This window comes from Lissotriton vulgaris, chromosome 7, assembly GCF_964263255.1.
Source record: "Lissotriton vulgaris chromosome 7, aLisVul1.2, whole genome shotgun sequence".
Taxonomy (NCBI): Eukaryota; Metazoa; Chordata; class Amphibia; order Caudata; family Salamandridae; genus Lissotriton; species Lissotriton vulgaris.
Genome location: NC_141695.1, coordinates 195,840,296 through 195,860,254, shown reverse-complemented (window position 1 = coordinate 195,860,254; position 19,959 = coordinate 195,840,296). Strand labels below are relative to the sequence as shown.

General features: G+C 45.5%; 1 protein-coding gene across 1 annotated transcript in view; it reads right to left on the bottom strand.

Annotated features, from left to right (window-relative positions):
* The window catches only part of LOC147701175 (lens fiber membrane intrinsic protein-like), a 30,942-nt gene extending 14,354 nt beyond the window's left edge, over positions 1-16,588 (bottom strand). The window contains exons 1-2 of the mRNA XM_086929931.1: positions 16,465-16,588; positions 12,640-12,834 (exon numbers count right to left, since the gene is read on the bottom strand). Coding sequence (XP_086786057.1) covers positions 12,640-12,802 — 163 coding nt within the window. The 5' untranslated portion in view covers positions 12,803-12,834; positions 16,465-16,588. The remainder of the gene's footprint in view (positions 1-12,639; positions 12,835-16,464) is intronic.
* Between the last annotated feature and the right edge of the window lie 3,371 nt (positions 16,589-19,959).

Sequence of the window (19,959 nt, the reverse complement as noted above, 5' to 3'; positions counted from 1 at the left end):
TCAGGTTTTTAATTGTTATAAAATACAAAACTAATTTGTTATATATGTAAATTTTTCTACGTTGGTATTGTATGAGCTTGCACAACATGTTTTTATGAATTTGTACTTGTCAAATGATATGCTTTTTTATTCTGTCATGTTCAATTTTATGCTGTGCTTTTATGAGAAATTATCTCGAATAAAGCTTGTACACACACGTAAATAGAGCTACTGCCTTCCAGCCCCAGATGCTACATGAAAAGTTACCCCACCTCTCCTAATTAAAACATACTCAATCCACCATCGTGTAGCTCTGCCTCAAGCTTCTACAGTGCTCTGCAGCTCAGTTCCAAGGTCCACACTCTACAATTGCACAATCATATGTGCACATCTGTTTACATGCACTGTCCCTTTGTGATCTGAAGTGATGGCCAAGAAGAGGATTGAAAGCTATGATTGATTCACTGCTAGTAATGCCTGCCCCAGACCGATAATGTCCTGATTGTGATGGGATGTAGAGATGGGTGGACAAGGGAGAGTATCGGATTTCTGAAGGATGTGTTAAATCCTCTGACAAGGAATTCAGAGTCTGCCAGCAGAAGTATATCCATCAAGCTAACCTTACCTATTGTGGATGTTATTCCTCTCATAGATTAAGTAGCAAATTGGAATCCTTCAGACAAGGATTTAGCACTTCCTCAACAAATGGGGGGATTTTTCATTACCACCGAACTTTAATTCAGGCTCATAATTACTTTGTGACCCCTGAATTTAAACTTGCATGCTTGACAAAAATCATCCCTTTTGAGGATAATATATAAACCCTTCAGTGATTCTCCTTCTTGTTACAGAATGTGCTTCCAAAGTTACCTCTGACATTTTTATCCCAGATGCTGGGACAATTCTGTTAGGTGTTTTTTCAAAGGCCAACACAGCACATCCAGTGATTATTTATGAGAATGTGCCGCAGCGCAGTAAGCCACCTTGCTGAGCAGCACTGCATCAAAAGGAAAGAGCAGGGGGGCGTGGCCAAGATGGTGAGTGGGTAAGACGTGCTTCACCTTGTCTCCCCACTCCCGAGCACCCTAACTCACCCACAATAGCGGACTACACCTTCAGAAGCTCAGGGATTGAATAGAAGCTTGGCCCGTCATCACTGCTAAGACAGAGTTCAGCGGGGCTAGGAGACCACCCAATGGCGAAATTGTGCTCCACTGGGCTGTGAGGCAGAGGGGGAAAATGGCGTCTGAAACCGGCAGGTCAAGCGAAAGCGGCTAGACCCATCTGAGAGCTCCTGCCACCCTCGGGAGAGCAGCGGTCTATGTCCTGGAGTCTACTGTGCGTGGACCCCGGAAGCGGAGCGTGAGGGCGGAAACCTAGGGGAGAAAACGGGAGTAAGGCCTCGCAGGCCAGGCGTGACCCAGCGCGAGGTGGTGAAGAAGGCTGCAGTAGTGCGGCAGGCCAACCTCCCAGAGCATCAGCCAGGGACACCGACTGGCGCTCCAGAGCACAGAAGAATCGTGATCAAGGCTTGAACAGAGCTGAGCGTCGGAATGGTGACAATGGAGAGATCGTCCCAGAGTGAGGCCTGGCGGGGCACAGCTAGAGTGGTTGCAGGGAGATGGCAGCGAGGTCAAGATCCGAGGTGCAGCGGCGGCTCGACAGAGCACCGGGCAGCTCCCTCCGAAGGGCGCACGGGCATGGCTGCGGACTGACCCTCACCCTACGGGAGCAGAGCGAAGAAGGGAGCTAAGCGGACCCGGACAGAGACAATAATCCGATAAATCGCAACTTGGGGCATGTCCACTCACAACCTTGACGTGGTCTGGCAGGAGGGCCCTCATATGAGAGACCTCATCGACAGCACAAAGAGAGCCCCATGGTAGGCAGAAACCAGGGGGAGAGTGTTAGGAGGCCACGGGGCAGCCGCCCAACCTAGTGCGCTACTGACCGCCTGCTGCAAGGAGCCTAAGGACAGAACAGGAGGCCGGACACCAGGCAGAGCTCGACAAAGGCCCACTACGAAGCAACCACACGCAGCAGGAAAGCAGCCATTTGGAGCAGGACGAAGGGAGTGGCACAGAGACAAGCGGCTGCATCTGCCTACCTGTGGGGACATTATAGATGGAGAGAGGCCCGGAAGTGCGGATAAAAGTGAGCCCGCCTTCCCCCTGGAGTAGCAGTAGGACACAGGATGGTCATCAGAGAAGGGGACCCCAGCACAACGGAAAGCGGAACACACTAACCACCTCAGATGGGGGCCTACGAGGCAGAGATGAGTAGCCCAGTCAGCCGGCGCATGCCAAACCCGCAGTATTTCGGCCACAGCAACCGAGTGGCATGGTGTCCAATAGCATTGGTTTGCCTGGCGCGGGGAGCTGGACACGGCTACACCGGCAGAAATACACTTGGGCGAGAACAGCGAAGCAGGCGCCAAGTCCTAGCAGGGCGTGACAGCAGAGAGGAGGCCACTATTCCATTAGAAGGCCCAAGAGGAAGAAGTCACCTCAAGAGCAGGAGGCGGTACAGAAACAGAGGCAAGGAGCCATTTCCAAGGGGACAGGAAGTGATGACAGCCTAGAGCTCACATTATCTGGGGATAAACTGGAAGACCGAGGTGGCTGGAAGGAGCGGCGCCGGCAGGCCTGTGTACGGGGAGGGGGGTTTCAACGCACAGCGCACCCCCAGGCCCACAAGAGGAGATGCCACACCAGGCCTGCCCTCTCAACATGCAGGAGAATGACTGCTACACTTGGATAGGAGCCACAAGCAGGGGGAATGCGACTTCGGCAAGGGGCCGGAGTAGGACCGGTGGTCATGGCCACGGTGCCGGGCAAAAAGGATTGTACTTTAAAAGACATGCTAACTAAGATTCCACCACCCAGTGGTGTAGATGGCTGAGTTTCCCAGATACAGACACCCAAGATGGTCCAATCACGCATGCCTTTCAAGAGACACTGTTTGGCATGCTGAGAGAGGACTTTCATACGCAGAAGGGAGATCAAAGAGGTGCGACAGGATATCATTGCCATGAGCGAAAGGGTTGCATCGATGGAAGATCAGGAATAGGCCAGGGAAGAGGAGATAACACAACTGCAGCAAGAGGTGATCCGGATCCAACAGCAGCAATTAGACCTCCAAGCACACACGGAAGACCTGGAAAACAGGTCTTGATGCAACAACGGACGCGTAAAGTGAGTGCCATCGAAAGGAAAGGGATCAGACATCACACAGTACTTGCGGGGCATATTTTGGTGCATCTTGGGCATCCCTCCAAAATTCGATATCAAAATAGACTGGGCTAATCGTGTGGGCCTTCCGCAGCGAGCCCCTGCACCACCACCAGACATCCTATCTCCCAGACTATCAGCTCAAGGGATGCATCCTTCGAGCGGCTAGAGATAAGCAGCCCTTAAGGTACCAAGAGCACCCTATTGCCTTGTTCCAGAACTTGGCATTAATAACCTTCCAGAAGTGTAAGAATTCAGAGTGGCCATGAAACATCTCCGGAACCAGGGAATTCCATACTCCCGGGGTCACCCCTTCCGGCTCATCTTCAAGTGGCAAGGTAAACTGCATCAATTGCACTCTCTACAGGACACTTGCAAGGTACTGGGAATTGAAGGCACGCATCAACAGGAAGAGGAAAAATCCAGTCCAAGCATGGCCCCCAGAGAGGGATGACAAACTGTTGGCAGAAACTGGAAAACGGAGCAAACACTGAGACCGGACCCTGCGCAAATAGCACAAGAACAGCAGTCAGTGCTGGAAACGCTGTCCCGGGTCATCTCCCCACATGGAGATACACAGATTGAATGAACGACAGATAAGTGGCATGAACTGGGCTGTGGTGGGGGCGGAACCACCTATCGGGAGGGGTCAAATGCAAATAGGCGCAGGCATCGTAAAGACACGCTATTTGGTCCGTTATGACAGGGTCAACGTTGAAAATTCTCACTCTCAATGTGAGAGGCCTCAATAATCCCATTAAACATAAGTCGATCCTCTCCTACCTGAAGAATTCGGGGGCAGATATATGCCTTCTCCAGGAAATGCATCTCCTTAGCAAAGATTGGCATAGACTGCAGTCTTGAGTATCCCCGCATCAGTTCTTTTCATCTGGCCTAGACAAAAAGGCAGGGGTACCTGATGGCCAAACATTTCAAGGGGTCAGTAGGGGGAAAGGAGGCCGAGATTAAAGGGCGCCTTCTAGCTCATGCATTCCAGATAGGGGGACAAAAAGTGTTGATAGGAGCCATATAAGTACCCAACACAGGCCAGGAGAGCTTCTTAAAATCAGCCATCATGGAGGTCCTTAACAGCCACGAACGCAAAACCATTTCAGGGGGGGACTTAAACCTAGTCATAGAGGAGTCGAAAAACAGGTCGGGTAGCCAATACTCAGAGACGGGGGAGGTGTCGATGAAGGGCAGACAGTGGCTGCAATCACAAGGCCTTGTGGATTTGTGGAGGACTGAGCACCCTCTCATATCGTAATTTTCATACTATTCTCATGCACACAAGACATATGGATGCCTGATCACATGCTGGGTACAGAAGAAATCCGGGCAATAATGACAGAGATAGATATAGGCGATGCGGCGTTGTCCGATCATGATGCAGTAGAGGTCACACTACAACTGCCACCAAAGAGGGACAAGTTCGAGGAGACGAAGCCTCACAGAGAGGCGGTGAAATTGCAACTCACTGAGTGCATAAAGAGGTACCTAGAGACGAAAGGCTCCCAGACACAAATATGACTTACTTTTGGGGAGTTTTGAAGGCAGTAGTGAGAGGGGAAATGATCGCAATATATGCGGCAGAGGCTAAAAAGCGCAAGGAAAAGAGAGGGGAACTCTCTGCGCAGCTCCTAGAGTTGGAGCGAGTGAATAGCCGGACTAGGCACCTAGGGTAATGAAGCAGTTGAAGGCAGCGAGGGCACAGCTAGCGGTGCTGGACCTCGACAGGGCGGAGTACGCAGCCATGCGTCTCAAACACTCTTAGTACAGTGGTGGGGATAAAACAGGGCGTATGTTAGCAAGTAAACTAAGAGCCAGACACCAACAAATGAGGGTGCAGACGATACAGGATGATAGGGGATGAGTACCATATGGAGGATGAGGACTAAGCCCAGGTGTTTAGGGACTTTTATACAGACCTTTATACCAGAGGTAATATGTCAGATGTACTACAGACATCTTACTTACAAGGGATACAAAACGCCGCCTTAATACAGGAGCAGGCAGACCAGCCAGATGTGCTGATTTGGATCAAAGAGGTAGTGGGGGCAAATTTCCGTCTCAAACCTCTTAAATCCCCGGGACCAGACTGCTATTTGGGGGGCTTTCAAAAGATCTTTTGTCACTTGCTGGTGCCGATACTGACACTTCTGTACAACTCTTTTGAGGGTCCTGGCTCGATCCCCACGGAGATGCTGGTGGCGGAGATTGTAGTCCTCCCCAATCCGGGAAAAGATAAAACAAAATGCAGTTCCTACCGCCCGGTATCTCTACTTAACGTTGACCTCAAATTGTTTACGGGCATTTTGGCGGTGAGACTTGGCTCGATGATGAAAGGATAATAGAGCTAGATCAAGTGGGCTTCATCCAAAACCGTCAAGGGGGGACAACACAAAACGAATCCTCCATCTCATAGACAAGGCCCACCACATGAATACGAACGCACTGTTGTTGAAAGTCGATGCAGAGAAAGCGTTCGATCAAGTCAATTGGAATCAGCTAACGGTTTTGGTTAATTATGCAATGCTCACCACACAGATTACATATGATTTACAGAACTGGAAGCGACACCAGTTATCATTACTGGGCCGGGTTGCTTCAGTCAAGATGTTGGTCCTTCCAAAGGCACTTTATCTGTTCCAAACGATACCAGTTGGACCGCCAAGGGGGACACTTCAGGTACTCCAGAAGGAGATGATCCGCTTTGTTTGGGCAGGAGCGCGACCTGGATTATGCAAGGAGCTGGGCTATTAGAGAGTGGAAGAGGGAGGATTGGGGATCCCGAATCTGGAAGAGTATATAGGGCCACTCAACTGCGTTATCTTGTGGAATGGGGGGTCAGGAGGAATCGGAGCAGAGGTAGTTATTCCACGAAAGGGCACTGGGTCACATATCGATGTGGAAAGTATCCATTTTGGAAAAAGCAGATAGACCGCAGGCACAACAGGGCTCCTCAATTATGAGGGCGGTCTTAGAGGCTTGGGACACGGTAGTGACAAATAAAAAACCGATGTCCTTCCCCTCTCTGCGGACGCCACTGCTAGAGAATAGGGAGTTCTCACCGGAAATGACGGTCACGGAGTTCAAAGAGTGGAAGGGCACACTGTGCAAGGATGCAGGGCACCTGTTTGACTTAGAGGACATTATGCCCTTCACGCAAGTGAGACAGGATTACCCAATACCTGAGTCAGAAAGATATCACTACATGCAGATAAAACACTGGCTGCTACATCCTGATATCATCCCACAAGTAAGCAGAAAGATGACAAAGTGCGAAAAATGACTGATCACGAAGAGCTCGGATAAAAAGTTAATAACTGAGCTCTGTGGTATGATACGAACACAGGCCCCAGATGAATACACCCCCAGCCAAAGGAGATGGGTGAAGGAATTAGGGAGGGACCTCTCGAAAAAAGAGTGGGGAGAGATTTATTACAGGGCCAAGCACACAGCGAGGAACACTGCCGGGAAAGAAACAGCCTTTAAAATAGCCACATACTGGTACCCGACACCAGTGCGCCTAAACCAAGGGAATCCGGATCGCAGCCCTACATGTTGGCGGGGATGTGGGGGGAAGGGACACTGCTACTTCTGTTGTGGGAATGTCCGGTTCTCTCAAATTACTGTCCTCCAATTCTAGACGAGATTGAGGGGCAGTTTGAGACACAGATTCCAAGATTCCCAGCTTACGTGATACTGGGGTTGACCAATCCCCTCAAGTTTCCACTGAAGTCCTGTAAAGGTATACAGATGGGCCTGGCACTGGGGGCGGCGTTTCAGAATATTCTAACACATTGGGGCACACAGGTAGTACCCACTAGGACGGGTTGGCTCCATAAGCTATGGCACATTCTAGGGATGAAGCACATACGGGCCACACTTACAGGCCCAGGACTCGAGTTTGGGGAGGTGCGGAAGCCACTGCTGACTTTGTTGTCCACCGAATTCAATGAGATCACTTTTCCAAAATACCTTTGCCTACTGCGACTAACAGACACAGAAAACACCTCTACGACATAGTAAGAGATTTTCGTCCATTCATTTCGCAAAGGCGCCAGAAGGAACAGGGAAGTCTGCATACCAGGGGGAAGGAGAGATGAGGGAGGGGAGTTTTTATTGTGCTTATGTTATGGGGGTATGTTTCAACCTCCGAGAGTTAGTCTGTAGCCCACGGAAACAAAAGCACGGACTCACATGCCAAAGAATCAATAGATGATTAAAGCAGGTCATGTAAGAGCTGTAGGCACTGGAAGTTTTGTTATGAGCATCTGCACATAGTGCACTTGTTCACAGACTGATAAATGTGTATACAATGAAACTGCTAACAATAACAATAAAAAGAGTTAAAACTAAAAGGAAAGAGCAGGAATGCGCTGTCATTAAAAGAATATGACACATTCCTGTCCTCTCCTTGCACTGGTGCTATTTTGGATGCCTAGCGCCAATACAGGCAACCTTGCACCATGGTGCAAGGGTGCCTGTCTTGCATGCAGGATTGCTTTTGTGCAGGAACAGACACCTTCCTGCACAAAAACAATCCTAAGATGCATATTGCGTTGTCTATGTCTGCTGCAGGGCACAACACACATAAAAAAGGAAGTAACAAGGAGAAATAAAGATATTTCTCCTTGATGCACCTCCCCAGGGAAGGCGTATCATTTCGGTGCATTCCCAGGTTAACCAGTTCTGATAAATCTGGCAATTTGTCAAAAACCATAGGATTTGCATGAGAACACCCACCCAACGTCCATGGAACACCTTCCCAGAGCAGAGTAATGCAGCACTGTTTTGTGCTACGTTGCATTACTCTAGAATCTAGATTTATGAAGCCACTCAAGGCCACGCAAGGTGGCCTTGCTTGGCTTTATAAATCTCATTTTGGACTTGCGTTGCACTACCACCACATTGCGTGGTGCAAGAGCAATGCAACTCCTCTCAAAAATATGCCCCAGAGAATTTTCTGTTGATCCTCAATTCTAAACTTTCCCCTAATTGAGGGGTCCAAAAGTAAAGAAACAATAAAAAAACAAGCGTTGGCATAGCCTATAGGTTTCGCCTCTGGGACCTTATAAGTGTTTAGCCATGCAATAGTTGAGGTTGTTGCACCAAGGATATTGTGCTGCATAACTAAATACTTATAAGGCCCCAAAAGCCAGACCTATTGGCTATGCCAATGCTTGTTTACTTTGTCCCACCCCTGTATAAAAGAGATATGCATACACTGGACACATTTAAAATGTGCTGCTCTGTCCCAGTATTTACACACATAGCATTTTAAATACCATTTTTTTTCTAAAGGACTGATCTTCCCAATGTAAGGTGTCGCATCACTTTACATCATACATACACATTATACATTGACAATAAATCATATAGATGTGTAAATCAATGTCCAGGATGTGTCACAAAAACAGTGAGCTTTACACAGTGCAGAAGTTCATGTGCTTCATAGGTCGCTGTGTCTTATTAGAAGCATTACAATTTATGAACTGCAATTAAGAAAATGATCTCTGTGTTAAAAGCAGTAATCCACTTACCTAGCTACATAAAAATATATATTTGCATTTATTTAAAACTGGGAGTAGAGAAAACACAGATTTTTCCAGTAAATGTATTACCTGCCAAAGTTACCTTACCACTATTAATGTTCCTTGGAATATACTAGACACACAAGATCTCTACAGCAGGTGCCTTAACTCCTTATGATATTTAAAAATACAAAGTTTGTGACCAATCAAGCAGAATAGATTTACTGCCATATTTCGCCTTGTTACCAGTTTCTTTGTGGCAGAGTTTTTACAAAATAACTTAACAAGTTGAGGCACACATTTTTCAACATTTTGTTGGCCCTGATGCAAAATCGAATTTGTTAAATCTTGTAATGCACTCATGATAGACCTGTGAAACATATGTGTACAGTGTTAAGATCTGATATCACTTCTTGTGATGTCACTTCCTGTGAGGTAATGGGTTGTGATGCCACTTCCTAAAGATGTCACATTGTGATGCTGCGCTGTGATGTCGTGCACTATGATGTCACTTATATACTGACTAACTCTGTTAGTTCCCCCACTTCTATTTTGGGACTTGTGCCCTAAGGCAAGTGCTTCTGTGCTCCACATGGGAGTAGAAAGCGCTATATAAATGCAACAATTCAAGATCATATATGTGAGTATTTGTGCCTGTTGCCGGAGAGAAGGAGATTGTTCTCACTCTAGAATGCTGTTTCCAGAGAATGTGAATGGTGACAGATTAATAATCACGGGTGATTTCATTAAGAGCTAGGATATCGCTGCGTCTAGAGAAGTCTGTATTAAGCATGGGCGGAAAATCCGTTCCGCTCGCGGATTTTGCGGATTTTCGGGAAATTCGCAATCCGCGAGATTCGCGAATCTCCCGCAAAATCCGCAAATCCGCGAGCAGCGGATTTTGCTCGCACTGCTCGCACTGTTCGCGTGAGTTCGCGCCCCGCGAATAAGTGCAAAATTGCAGAAATACGCTCTTAGCAAAACTGAAAGTAACTACTTACCAGGTTCAAAAGTTCAGGCTCATCATTAGTAGCCATTTCCTGTAGTGCTTCCTGAGGGGCCCCTCCAGAGTTCAGTTGCCAGTTGAAACTATTATGTGACCCTGCTCTGAACCTCAGAATAGTTACACATATGCCACAAAGGTCCTGAATTACAGCTAAGGGAGACAAGCAGGAGCCAGGCTGGAAGTTAAAATCCATTAATCAGCCCCTAATTCATTATTGTCAGTTGGGGCAGGGCAGGTGTTGTAACTAATTTTGCAACAATGAAAGCACTTAGCAAGTGCAAAAGATCACTAATCAGGGCGCACTAAGGAAGCAGGTGCCAGCTAAAAAAATATTCTGTGACACATTAATCAGCCCCAAATTAATTCAGGTCACTTGAGGCAGGGAAGGTGTGCTTCGCTTTGCCGAAAATAATGTACACTGGACAACCAGAGGGTGTGGTGATGAAACAGAGGGTGGCATGGGTGGGCCAGAGGGTGGCATGAGTAGTCAGAGAGTGGCAGTGGTGACAGAGAGTGGCAGTGATGAAGAAGAGTGTCCCAAACAGGCTGGACACGTAGAAACAACAAGTTCGCAAAACTTGCGACCCGACAGGTAAGTTCGCAAATTGCGAAATTGTAAAAACCCTCGCGAACTGGCAGAAACACGGGCGAACACAAAAAAAAAAAATCCGCAAATTCGCGGGAATTCGCGGATTTTGCGGATTGCGAATCCGCAAATCCACAAAATTCGCGAACGCGAGATCCGCAAAATTCGCTCATGCTTAGTCTGTATGCCCCCTTCTCTGCTGGCTAAAAAGGCGCTCATCAACAACATGAACATGTTGAATGGGAGCAACTGCTCGGGGTGTTTCATTCTCTTTTATTCTAAATTACTATAAAAGTCTTGGGACAACCTCTGGGTTACAGTGCAGACTTTCAAAGCTGGGGCATAAAATAAGCGCTTTTATTTCAAATACAAGTAGCCCCATGGAGCAGATTAGGAAAAGAAATCCCCTCCCGCCCCCACCTCTGGCCTACGGCTCCGAACGACACCACCACCTGCGCGCACCCTCTGCCCTAAACGGTCAAGGGATTTGTAGTGCACCATTGGAAAGAAACGAGAGACAAGTTCTTTCAGGATACGGGCACAGTGGGTTGGGGAGGGAGGGTTTTTCTGCATACAGTGAAAGGACTGAGCTGTGGTAAGTTTTTCCACTCGCTAAAGAGGGTTTAGCAATGGCATCTTTTTTTTCTGCTTGTTGATGCGATTACAGCTGCAATGCTTTGTGCTGAAGGCTGAATTCCCGTGCAGCGGTGGACTTTACCTTCAAATGCACTCGCTCATCTCTGACAGTGGCGGGCCGCAGAGAACCCAGAGCAGCATGTTATTCCTGTATATTGTGGTGTCTCACGCAGGCTACCCTTTTGTCTCTGTCATAAAAAAATAAAGCGCCTCGCGCGACAGCAGGGGAAGGGGAGAGAGGAGGGGGCCTGCGCGATTCCCTCACGGGAGCAAGCAGCAAGGTGCAATAATTGAATACATATGGCGCCAGCTCCCACAAGTGAATCGCCAGACGTGCACGCATTCCATTGGAAGCAATGCAACGTGTGCACATTTTTGCAGGGAAAGCTGTGCCGATGGCTAAAGGTCTCTTTCCTAAGCAACGCATGAGCGCTGCGTAGGGGAGACCTAAACAAGGAGCAAGGTGTACAACTGTTACCACACATTTTTTACCACGCACTACACTTACAACGCAGGCATTACCACGCATACCATTACAACGCATTGCGCTGGGGGGCGCTCTAGGATAGGGAATAAGTTTAATTTTATACCCAACACCTTCCCTAGTATCCACGGGGACTGGAGTTGGAATATAAAATTATACTTTCCAGTATCCAGCACCTCAAAGCGCTATGCGTTGTAACGGTCTGCGTTGTAAATACTGCGTTGTAATGGTATGCGTGGTAATGGTATGCGTGGTAACGTCATACATCCAAGGAGCAAGTATGTTAAAACATAATGATTGTATTTCGGTAATAACTGTTTATGCATTTGACCAAACATTGTGTGATTTTGGGCAATTCCTTATCATCTCATTGTGTCTGGAATTATGTGTATGTAGACTTTTTGTAATGTCACTCAATTCACCCTCTGGTCTATGTAATATCATCCTGCCTAATACATCAAATCATTGCTAATACATAATTCAACAAGAAAAGCGCCAACGCACATTTCGGAAGTGGCACAGGAGTAAAGGTTTCCTTCACTAGGGCACTGGAAATATAGTTAGAATCAGTGGCTTAACGCCATCAGTGAGACATCCACAATTGCTGGATGTGTCGTGCCAGGGCCTCTGCGTCAATATATTTCACCAAATGTTCTGCAGGAACAACATTATGTATTAGCACTGATTTGATGTATTAGGCATATATTGAATTTTGAATATTCCTTGAGTGCGTCTGTGTATTTCTTATGTTCCCTTTACTCGTTGTCTGACTGTCCATTTGGTTTGCTTATGTGCTTTGTATTTTGTCGTGTTTTGTCTTTATCAACCTATACATTCTATGTTTGTGTATGGTAATGTTAGTGAGGCTTCATGATGTTTTATCCTATGTGTATTGGTGTGTTTTAATATGAATTGTATATGTATTATGTGAAAGAAAAATGATTTAGAAATTTGATACTCATGGTTGAATAATAAAATGTGAAAATCAATGGTCTGTTGAACAATTGAAATTCTATCCTGGGCTTAATTATTGGTTTTGGAGAATTGTTCTCAGTTATATTTAATGCCTTCAGATTAGCCTCCAGTTCATGCTTTTAAAGAAAATGTTATGGCATTGATTAAAAATGATCATATAGATTGTTACATCTCTGTGCATTTGCCAGTTTGATTCCTTCTCTTACCGGCAGATCCAAGTGTCCCACAAAAACCACCTAAACAAAGTCTCCAGAGTCCGAAATATGAACCAGAGCCAGATATCCAATAATCAGATGCGAGAGAGATTAGCATGAATATTAGGCTGATGATGATAAGGACCAACGAAGACAATTTCAGGGCAGACATCATTAATTAGTTTCTGTGCAACTTCTTTAGTTCACCTGAAAAGACATAACACAGATTACTATATTAATATTATTTTAATAGAACCTCGGTTAGAAGAATTCCCTAAATAGTTAACAATGGGGTTTAACCAATAAATCCTGAATTGCATAGCAAAGTTAAAGTTCAAATGTAAGAAAGAAATATATTACAGAAAGAGCTGTAAAATCTTAATTAATCAAAAATACACTGGAAAAAGAATGGCAAACTAAGATACTGCCTGAATGGCTTCATTCCAAAAACATTGTAGGGCCCAGAGAGCTCCTATAATATAAGGAGAAATAGCTTTTTACAGCACTTGTGATTTCTTCATAAAGAAATACACCAACCGAAAGAATCATGGAGGAAAGAGCCTCTAAGTCTTCTAGGCGATGGCTCTGTGATAAAAATGCTGAGCTTTTCCACACAGAATAAATAAAATCCACCCTGACCTGAAAGTTAAGCTTTCTGCAGTAATCGCATTGATTGGATCCAATTAGATGCCACAGTCAGCGCCATCTTGTATTATTTCTCACCTATTTAAACCGTAGCAATGACTGGTATAATACGCTAAAGAAAACCCAATGACTGTCTCTCGGATGTCTGTCCAGAAAAGGTTATGTTAGTTTTACTTCCCTCTTAGCATTTAAAATCAGTTTCTCTATAAGATCTAAATTAAGTGCCTAGTGCTTTAAATATAAAGTAAAGTTTCCCCCTCTAAAAAATCACAGGTGGATCCCGATGTTAAGTCAATGAAAACACCTATTTGCAATGTCCCTTAGAGCCCCGAGCTACTGGAATATATTGTCAAGGACACCTTAAAGCATAGATTAAGACCAACAGGACTGTGGAAGATTCCAGGCGGGGGTTCCCATCAGAGAGTCAGTCTTCATGGCATTACTGATGATCCCTGACTGCTAGTATTTTGAGTGCTAGTTTTACTAGATCTGTCATTCGCCTTCAACAACCTTGAGACACTGCAGATGCGGTCGACTGTGGCCTGGGGACTTAGCTTTTCACGGATTGACATGATTCTGTTTCAAACAACACAGGCTATGAGACACCTAAACTTTGCTTATAAACAGAAACCAGTGTCATGCGTCGGGTCACGTAGAGCAGCATTGGCACCACTGCTTTTCAGCTTTTATCTACTGGAAATTGACTGCTAGACGTGCTTTAATCGCATAAATTAGATCCCAGAAAAATGGAGGTCATGTTTGTCAGAGTTAAAAGAAACAAATGCGGCTGACCAAGGCTCAGCACCTCAATTTCTTAAGTAAACAAACAAATTTGTAAAATGTCTGTGCAAATAAATTCGGAGTACACCGCACTTGTACTCCACTGGAAACCAGATAACTAGATTTAAAGGAAGAGGGACGGTGCGCCAGGATGAAATCAAAACAATCCGTGTATATTCCAAAATAGTTTCTTTATCAAATTTCCAATTAAAAGCATGGACATCAGCCAACGCGTTTCGCTCCAGACGGACCTTCATCAGGGCACAAATTTTATTGTAACACGTTCAGTATTTCACAGTTTTCCAAGATAATCAATTCGTCTCAACAGAACCCAAGCAAGTCCTTCGAACTCCTGACCATCGGGAGTTCGAATGAGGGACTGGAGTTGAGACTGTGACCTTTGATATTTGACAAGGGACATTGGCTGTTATTTTGGCCCTTGGATTCTGCTTTCTATACCTTGAAGTATAAAGCCATATTTATTACACATGTTTGTCAGAGTGCTTCCTATTAGCTGGCACAAAAAATCTGAACAAGGAACGTAGATTCTAGTCCGCACCAAGAATGAAGTTGAGAAACCTGGGGTGGTCCATGAACTTTCTATAAAAAAAAACAAATCTTCAAAGCTCAAAGCACAGGCTTTTATCATCTTCCTCTACTGACAAAAACATTGGCTTTTTCAGTTTCCCCCAAAAATCTAGATGATCATCGTGTTAGTATCAGCCCTGAAACTTTGCAGACTGAGAACATTTGGGTGTGAACAAGAACCTGTTGATCTAATTCTATCCCCTTCAAATTGTATCTGCTGAGAATCTCATCCCTATAAACTGTAAAACCCAGCACAGCGCATGGAAGCCTACAGAGTCTCCCAGTTGGAGAACATATCAAATAGGTCAACAATTATGATCCAAAGCACTGTATTTCTCTAGGAACAAAGCCTCTTGAGCCTCCACTTTACAGATCTCAAAAGCTTAGGTCAGTAAACAAAACCCTGTTTGTTCCCAGTTATAGACCTGCTAATAGGGGTGGCCAGTCCCTCTCAGCCCGTAGCACCATATTATGGAATGCTCTTTACTTGAAATTATCCATTATGCACCGTTTCCCTCAGTAACTACCTTTCAGTAGCTGGTGACTGCCAAGGCTTTGTTTGCTCACTCCATAACAGTAATAATAATAATATGAAATTTGTAACGCGCTCAGCTTACCCGGGGGCATCCCGGCGCAACAGACCAGAAGGACAGACTCAACTAATCACTCCTGTAGAAACAGATTGGTCTTAAGAAGTTTCCTAAATAGTAGGATCTTGGGCTCTGAGCGAATCTTGAGGGGCAAAGAGTTCCAAAGAGTCGCCACCTGTACAGAGAAACGCCTGCCCCCAGAACGAGGTACCAAACACCATGTAAATTGTTTTCAGCATTGTCTCAAATCAGCTACCAGCAGAAATTTTAAATTGCTACTAGTAACAGTTCATGTAGAACTACTGATTATTTCAGGAATAAAAGAAAAGGAAAAAAGGGGGTTAATGTCGCCTTTTAAATCATGTAATTAGAGTAACATCTTAAACGTATTCTATTTACCTCCTAAAATATGTCTGAGCATGAGAGCACTTTTTAAAATCGCATTCCTACAAATAACCCGTTCGTTTTGAAGGGCACAAATCCAATACATTTGCATCATCAAAAGACGTAATTAGATTACTGTGATTAGCTGTTCTTTAAGTGACGTCTGACCGTCTAAGATTGGTTCAACAGTGTTTCTCAACAAAGATCTGTCCACAGAAGATTCGCTTCTTGTGATGACGGGATCAAAGCGCTTTCATTTTCACTGGAGCATTACAAAGTTTTCCAAAGATTCTTTCCTTGAGAAAATGCGTGAGTTCTGAAAATTATCTTCAATTTCTACTGCATGGAAACACAGCTAACAAATAAAAAAGGATCATAATGTACACTTAGGCATTTTTAAGACTCTACTGGTGGATATACTGTTCTGTACCTTTATGATCTTATTTTTAAGATCGAATAAAGTTATTTGAATGACTGACTATGCATTTCACCCTACAACCCGAGTTACTTTTGTGTATTTAACTTGAGAAAACTCATCTGCCCAGTTGTTTATAGTATTGTTAAGACTCCAGGCTCTCAAAACGAAATGTATTAAGTACACCAACCATAAGTAAGCAATTGCCTTTTGAATGAGAAAAAATAGTACTTCAGACAAACGTACTGGTATAAGTTGCTGAGGATTATTTCCTCTTGAGAATCTTTTATGGGGCTAGTCGTTATAGCATAACTTCAAATAAAATAGCAAAACCTTTCGACGTCAATCAATGTTGTGCAAAACAGCATTTTGCACTGCCCATCCTTAAATGCCATGTTTCCCCCAGAATAATTAAATCTTCTTATTTTCACTTACTCTTGCAATGGCAGTTCTGTTCTGCTGTGGTGAGGGTCCTTCTGCTGTTTCAGGTTCCTGTCCCAATTGAACGGCAGAGGCGCCTCTCGATCCCTTATAAAGGGCGGTCCCTAGGATGTCTCAATACTGACTACAGCCCACTTTTATTGTGTGCACCTAAACTGATAACTGCTAATGTGTTTGCTCTGGCGTTTTTTGTTTCGCACGTGTATTGTAAGCGGAAGGATGAATCAATATTTTTCCGTGAACATTGAGCCTGAGCGGTGAGTAAACGAACCTCTATTCAGTAAGCAAAGGACATCTATGGGTGGTTTTACATGCACACCTACACAGGTACTAGCAAGGTTCACACACACACATTACCCTCCTTGTGGGGACTAAATGTGGATACCTCCCTTCTGGTGACTAACCTTTCCCAATGTTTTTAAAATACATTAATAAAAGAAAACTGTTAAAGAAAAAAATCATGACACAGAACCATGCTTGTGGAGTTTTGAAAATGTGCATCCATCAGTGTGAGGACCCACTCCATAATACTGTTTGTGATTGAATAGAGTAATAGGCCCATGGTTAAATGTTTATTTTATCAACAATATACACAAACACCTTTATAATCTATTCATATATTGCTGTATAAATACTTGGGGTATGTACAAAAGACAGATGATGTTAATGTGTGAGAAAATATCATCATGATTAAAGAAAGACACTTAAAACTTTATTGAACCTATTTATTAGTGCTTACATTTTTGGAGATAAGGGAACTAACACATAAAGAAATTTACATATAAAACCAAGAAATATGGTCAAGTCAAACCCAGAGCTTGATTAGCTCCTTACTTTTTGTCAAAATGGCTGTTGGACTGCACCCCCTAGGAATGCATATAATGTTAATGTCTGCAAAGGAGTAGTATCGGATGATGCCCACAGAGGTGGCATGTCATCACTGCATTGGGATTGAATGTTGTAATGCCAACAGAGGTAGTATGTGATCTCAGTAGTACCAGTATTCTGTATCGAGATGGTGTCTTCAGCAGTGATGAAAGATCCCTCAAAGGTAGAATGTGAAGGTAATTTTTTTTAAGTCACCAAAGAAATGGCATATGATTATAGGTGTCCTGTTAGAAATGGGGTCTCTGGTTGGCGAAGGCTTGCGCCAAAGCCAGGCAGAGACCACCACTCTAGTTAGGGTAAAGAAGTTACACGCCAAAGATAACTCCTGCTCACCACCTTGGTAGCTTGGCACGAGCAGTCAGGCTTATCCCGGACGCCATGTGTAAGGCGTTTGTGCAACACCCCACAGCAGCAACCCACTAGGCACACTACAAAAGAAACTCGGCACGATGGCATATCAAAAATAGCCTTTGTATCATAAACACATTAGAGTAGTAATCACAGAATACACACTGTGACCCTTGGCACTAGGCAATATTTACAGGGGATTAGTTACAACTGGCGGGGCCAATCGGGCCACGGTATGAACCTTCAGAAATGTACAAGTAACACATACATAATGCACCACCAATAACTACTGGCATAATACTGTACGGAGAACTAGATCTTGTAACATAAAACATAGGGCACCTAAATCCTATCAGGCATGAATCTTGTTGGCATACCACCTTAGGCATACCTCCCATTAGCGGATAAATATCAACAGCATAATCACCACCATGAACCACAATAGGGTATCCATAACGAGATGCGATGGGCATCGCAAGCATAACTTCATTTTGTAATCCTCACATGAGGTCATAGGCCTAGCAAGCAGAAAGCACTTTAGCAGGAGACACCAATCTAAAAGGTCATAACATGGGATGAGGCAATAACTACATTAGCGTTAGACACCCTCCTAAGCATAACTCACATTAGTTGATACGTCTCAGCAGCATAATCAACAACATAAAACCACAGTAGGGAATAAATCACTTGAGGCAATAGGCCTCACAAGTCTAAAACACATTAGGCCATCATAAATCATATTATGCAGTCATCATTACACTGGGTGTAAAATACATAAGCCTAAACACATTATGCAATAACCCTCATACATAAACCACAGTTAGGAAATAATCTCACTAGCACAAACTACAGTAGAGAATAACGCAGACATGAACACAGTATGCAAAACCTCCTAATCATAAACCCACCTTTAGAGGCATAAAACTTATAAAGCTTGCGTAAATCATAATACATGTATCACATTTCCTAGCACCACATAAGTCACGCTAGGGCCTAGCGCCCTATAAACCTAACAGTCCCCCTGGCCAACGGCCTTCTCAGAGGGGCTCAAATGCCCTTTGTCTAAAATGTGAGGGCGGCTGCCAAGGCAGCAAAATCCAGGTGCGCAATTGCGTAGACCTAAACGTTGCAGCTGGCACAAAGTGCTGCTCAGCTGTGAAATTACTGATACAGGGGAGTGCATCTCACTACTTTCTCCCACAACGCGCTCAAAGGAATGACTGCCTAACCATTGCAGCTGCCCACTACTTGCTGGGCAGCTGTGAAGCAGAACGTGGGCCTGGCTGCTCGAGGTGCCCTCTGAACAAATGTGCAACAAAAACGTTGCAGCTGCCCGCGCTGGTGCGTTGCAGCTGAGTACAAAGGAAATGGGACCTGGCACGACTGTGCCCTCGGGGCACCACTGGGGCTCTCTAAATAAAACTGGCCCCATCATTGCAGCTGCCCTCTAGCAAGCTGGGCAGCTGGAGAACATGGCCAAATGAGCACCGACAACGTGCCCCGATCGGCATCACAGTGCCCTATTAATTCCCACTCTGGGACTTCTAAAATAACTTTGCCAAACATTGCAGCTGCCGGCTGCTGGAGGGGGCAGCTGTGGACCCTAACAAGCACGGACAATATTCTTCGACAGGGCAGCGCTCTGGGATTCGGAAAATAATGATCCCAACGTGGCAGCTGCCCGCTAAGGCGGTGCAGCTGAATGAAAAAGAACAATGGCAAAACATTGCACCTGCCCATTATCCTACGGGGCAGCTGTCACACCCACACTGGCACAGGGGTGCGCGCCTGACACACACCCCCACACCCAGCTCTCACTTGAGCCCCACTCATGGGGCTCTCCTCTGGGAGGACTCTGCTTTCCTCCGGTGTCGCAGCGACGGCGGCTGGAGAACTGCACACGGGGCTCTCCTCATCACACGGGGAGCCCCGCCAACGAGCCTTGATGCTGGCCTCTCCTCACTTCCCCCGGGCCCCCTCCTGGGACCAGGGACTTCGCAATGGGAGCCTGCAAGGCTCCCGGACTTCCGGCCCAGTTGCTTCTTTTTCCGGTCCCACTCCTGGGACCAGGACTTCACGTGGAGCCGGCAAGGCTCTAGGTGGCCCTCCCGACTGGGCGGGCTTCCTCTTCCGTCTCGAGGCCCCGCCCCCAGTCAGGCGGCAGGGTGCCTCACTTCCGAGCAGCAGCGGTGATCTCTTTTTGAAGCGGGATGGGCACCTGCTAAAAAAATAAATCAGAAATGCAGCAATACC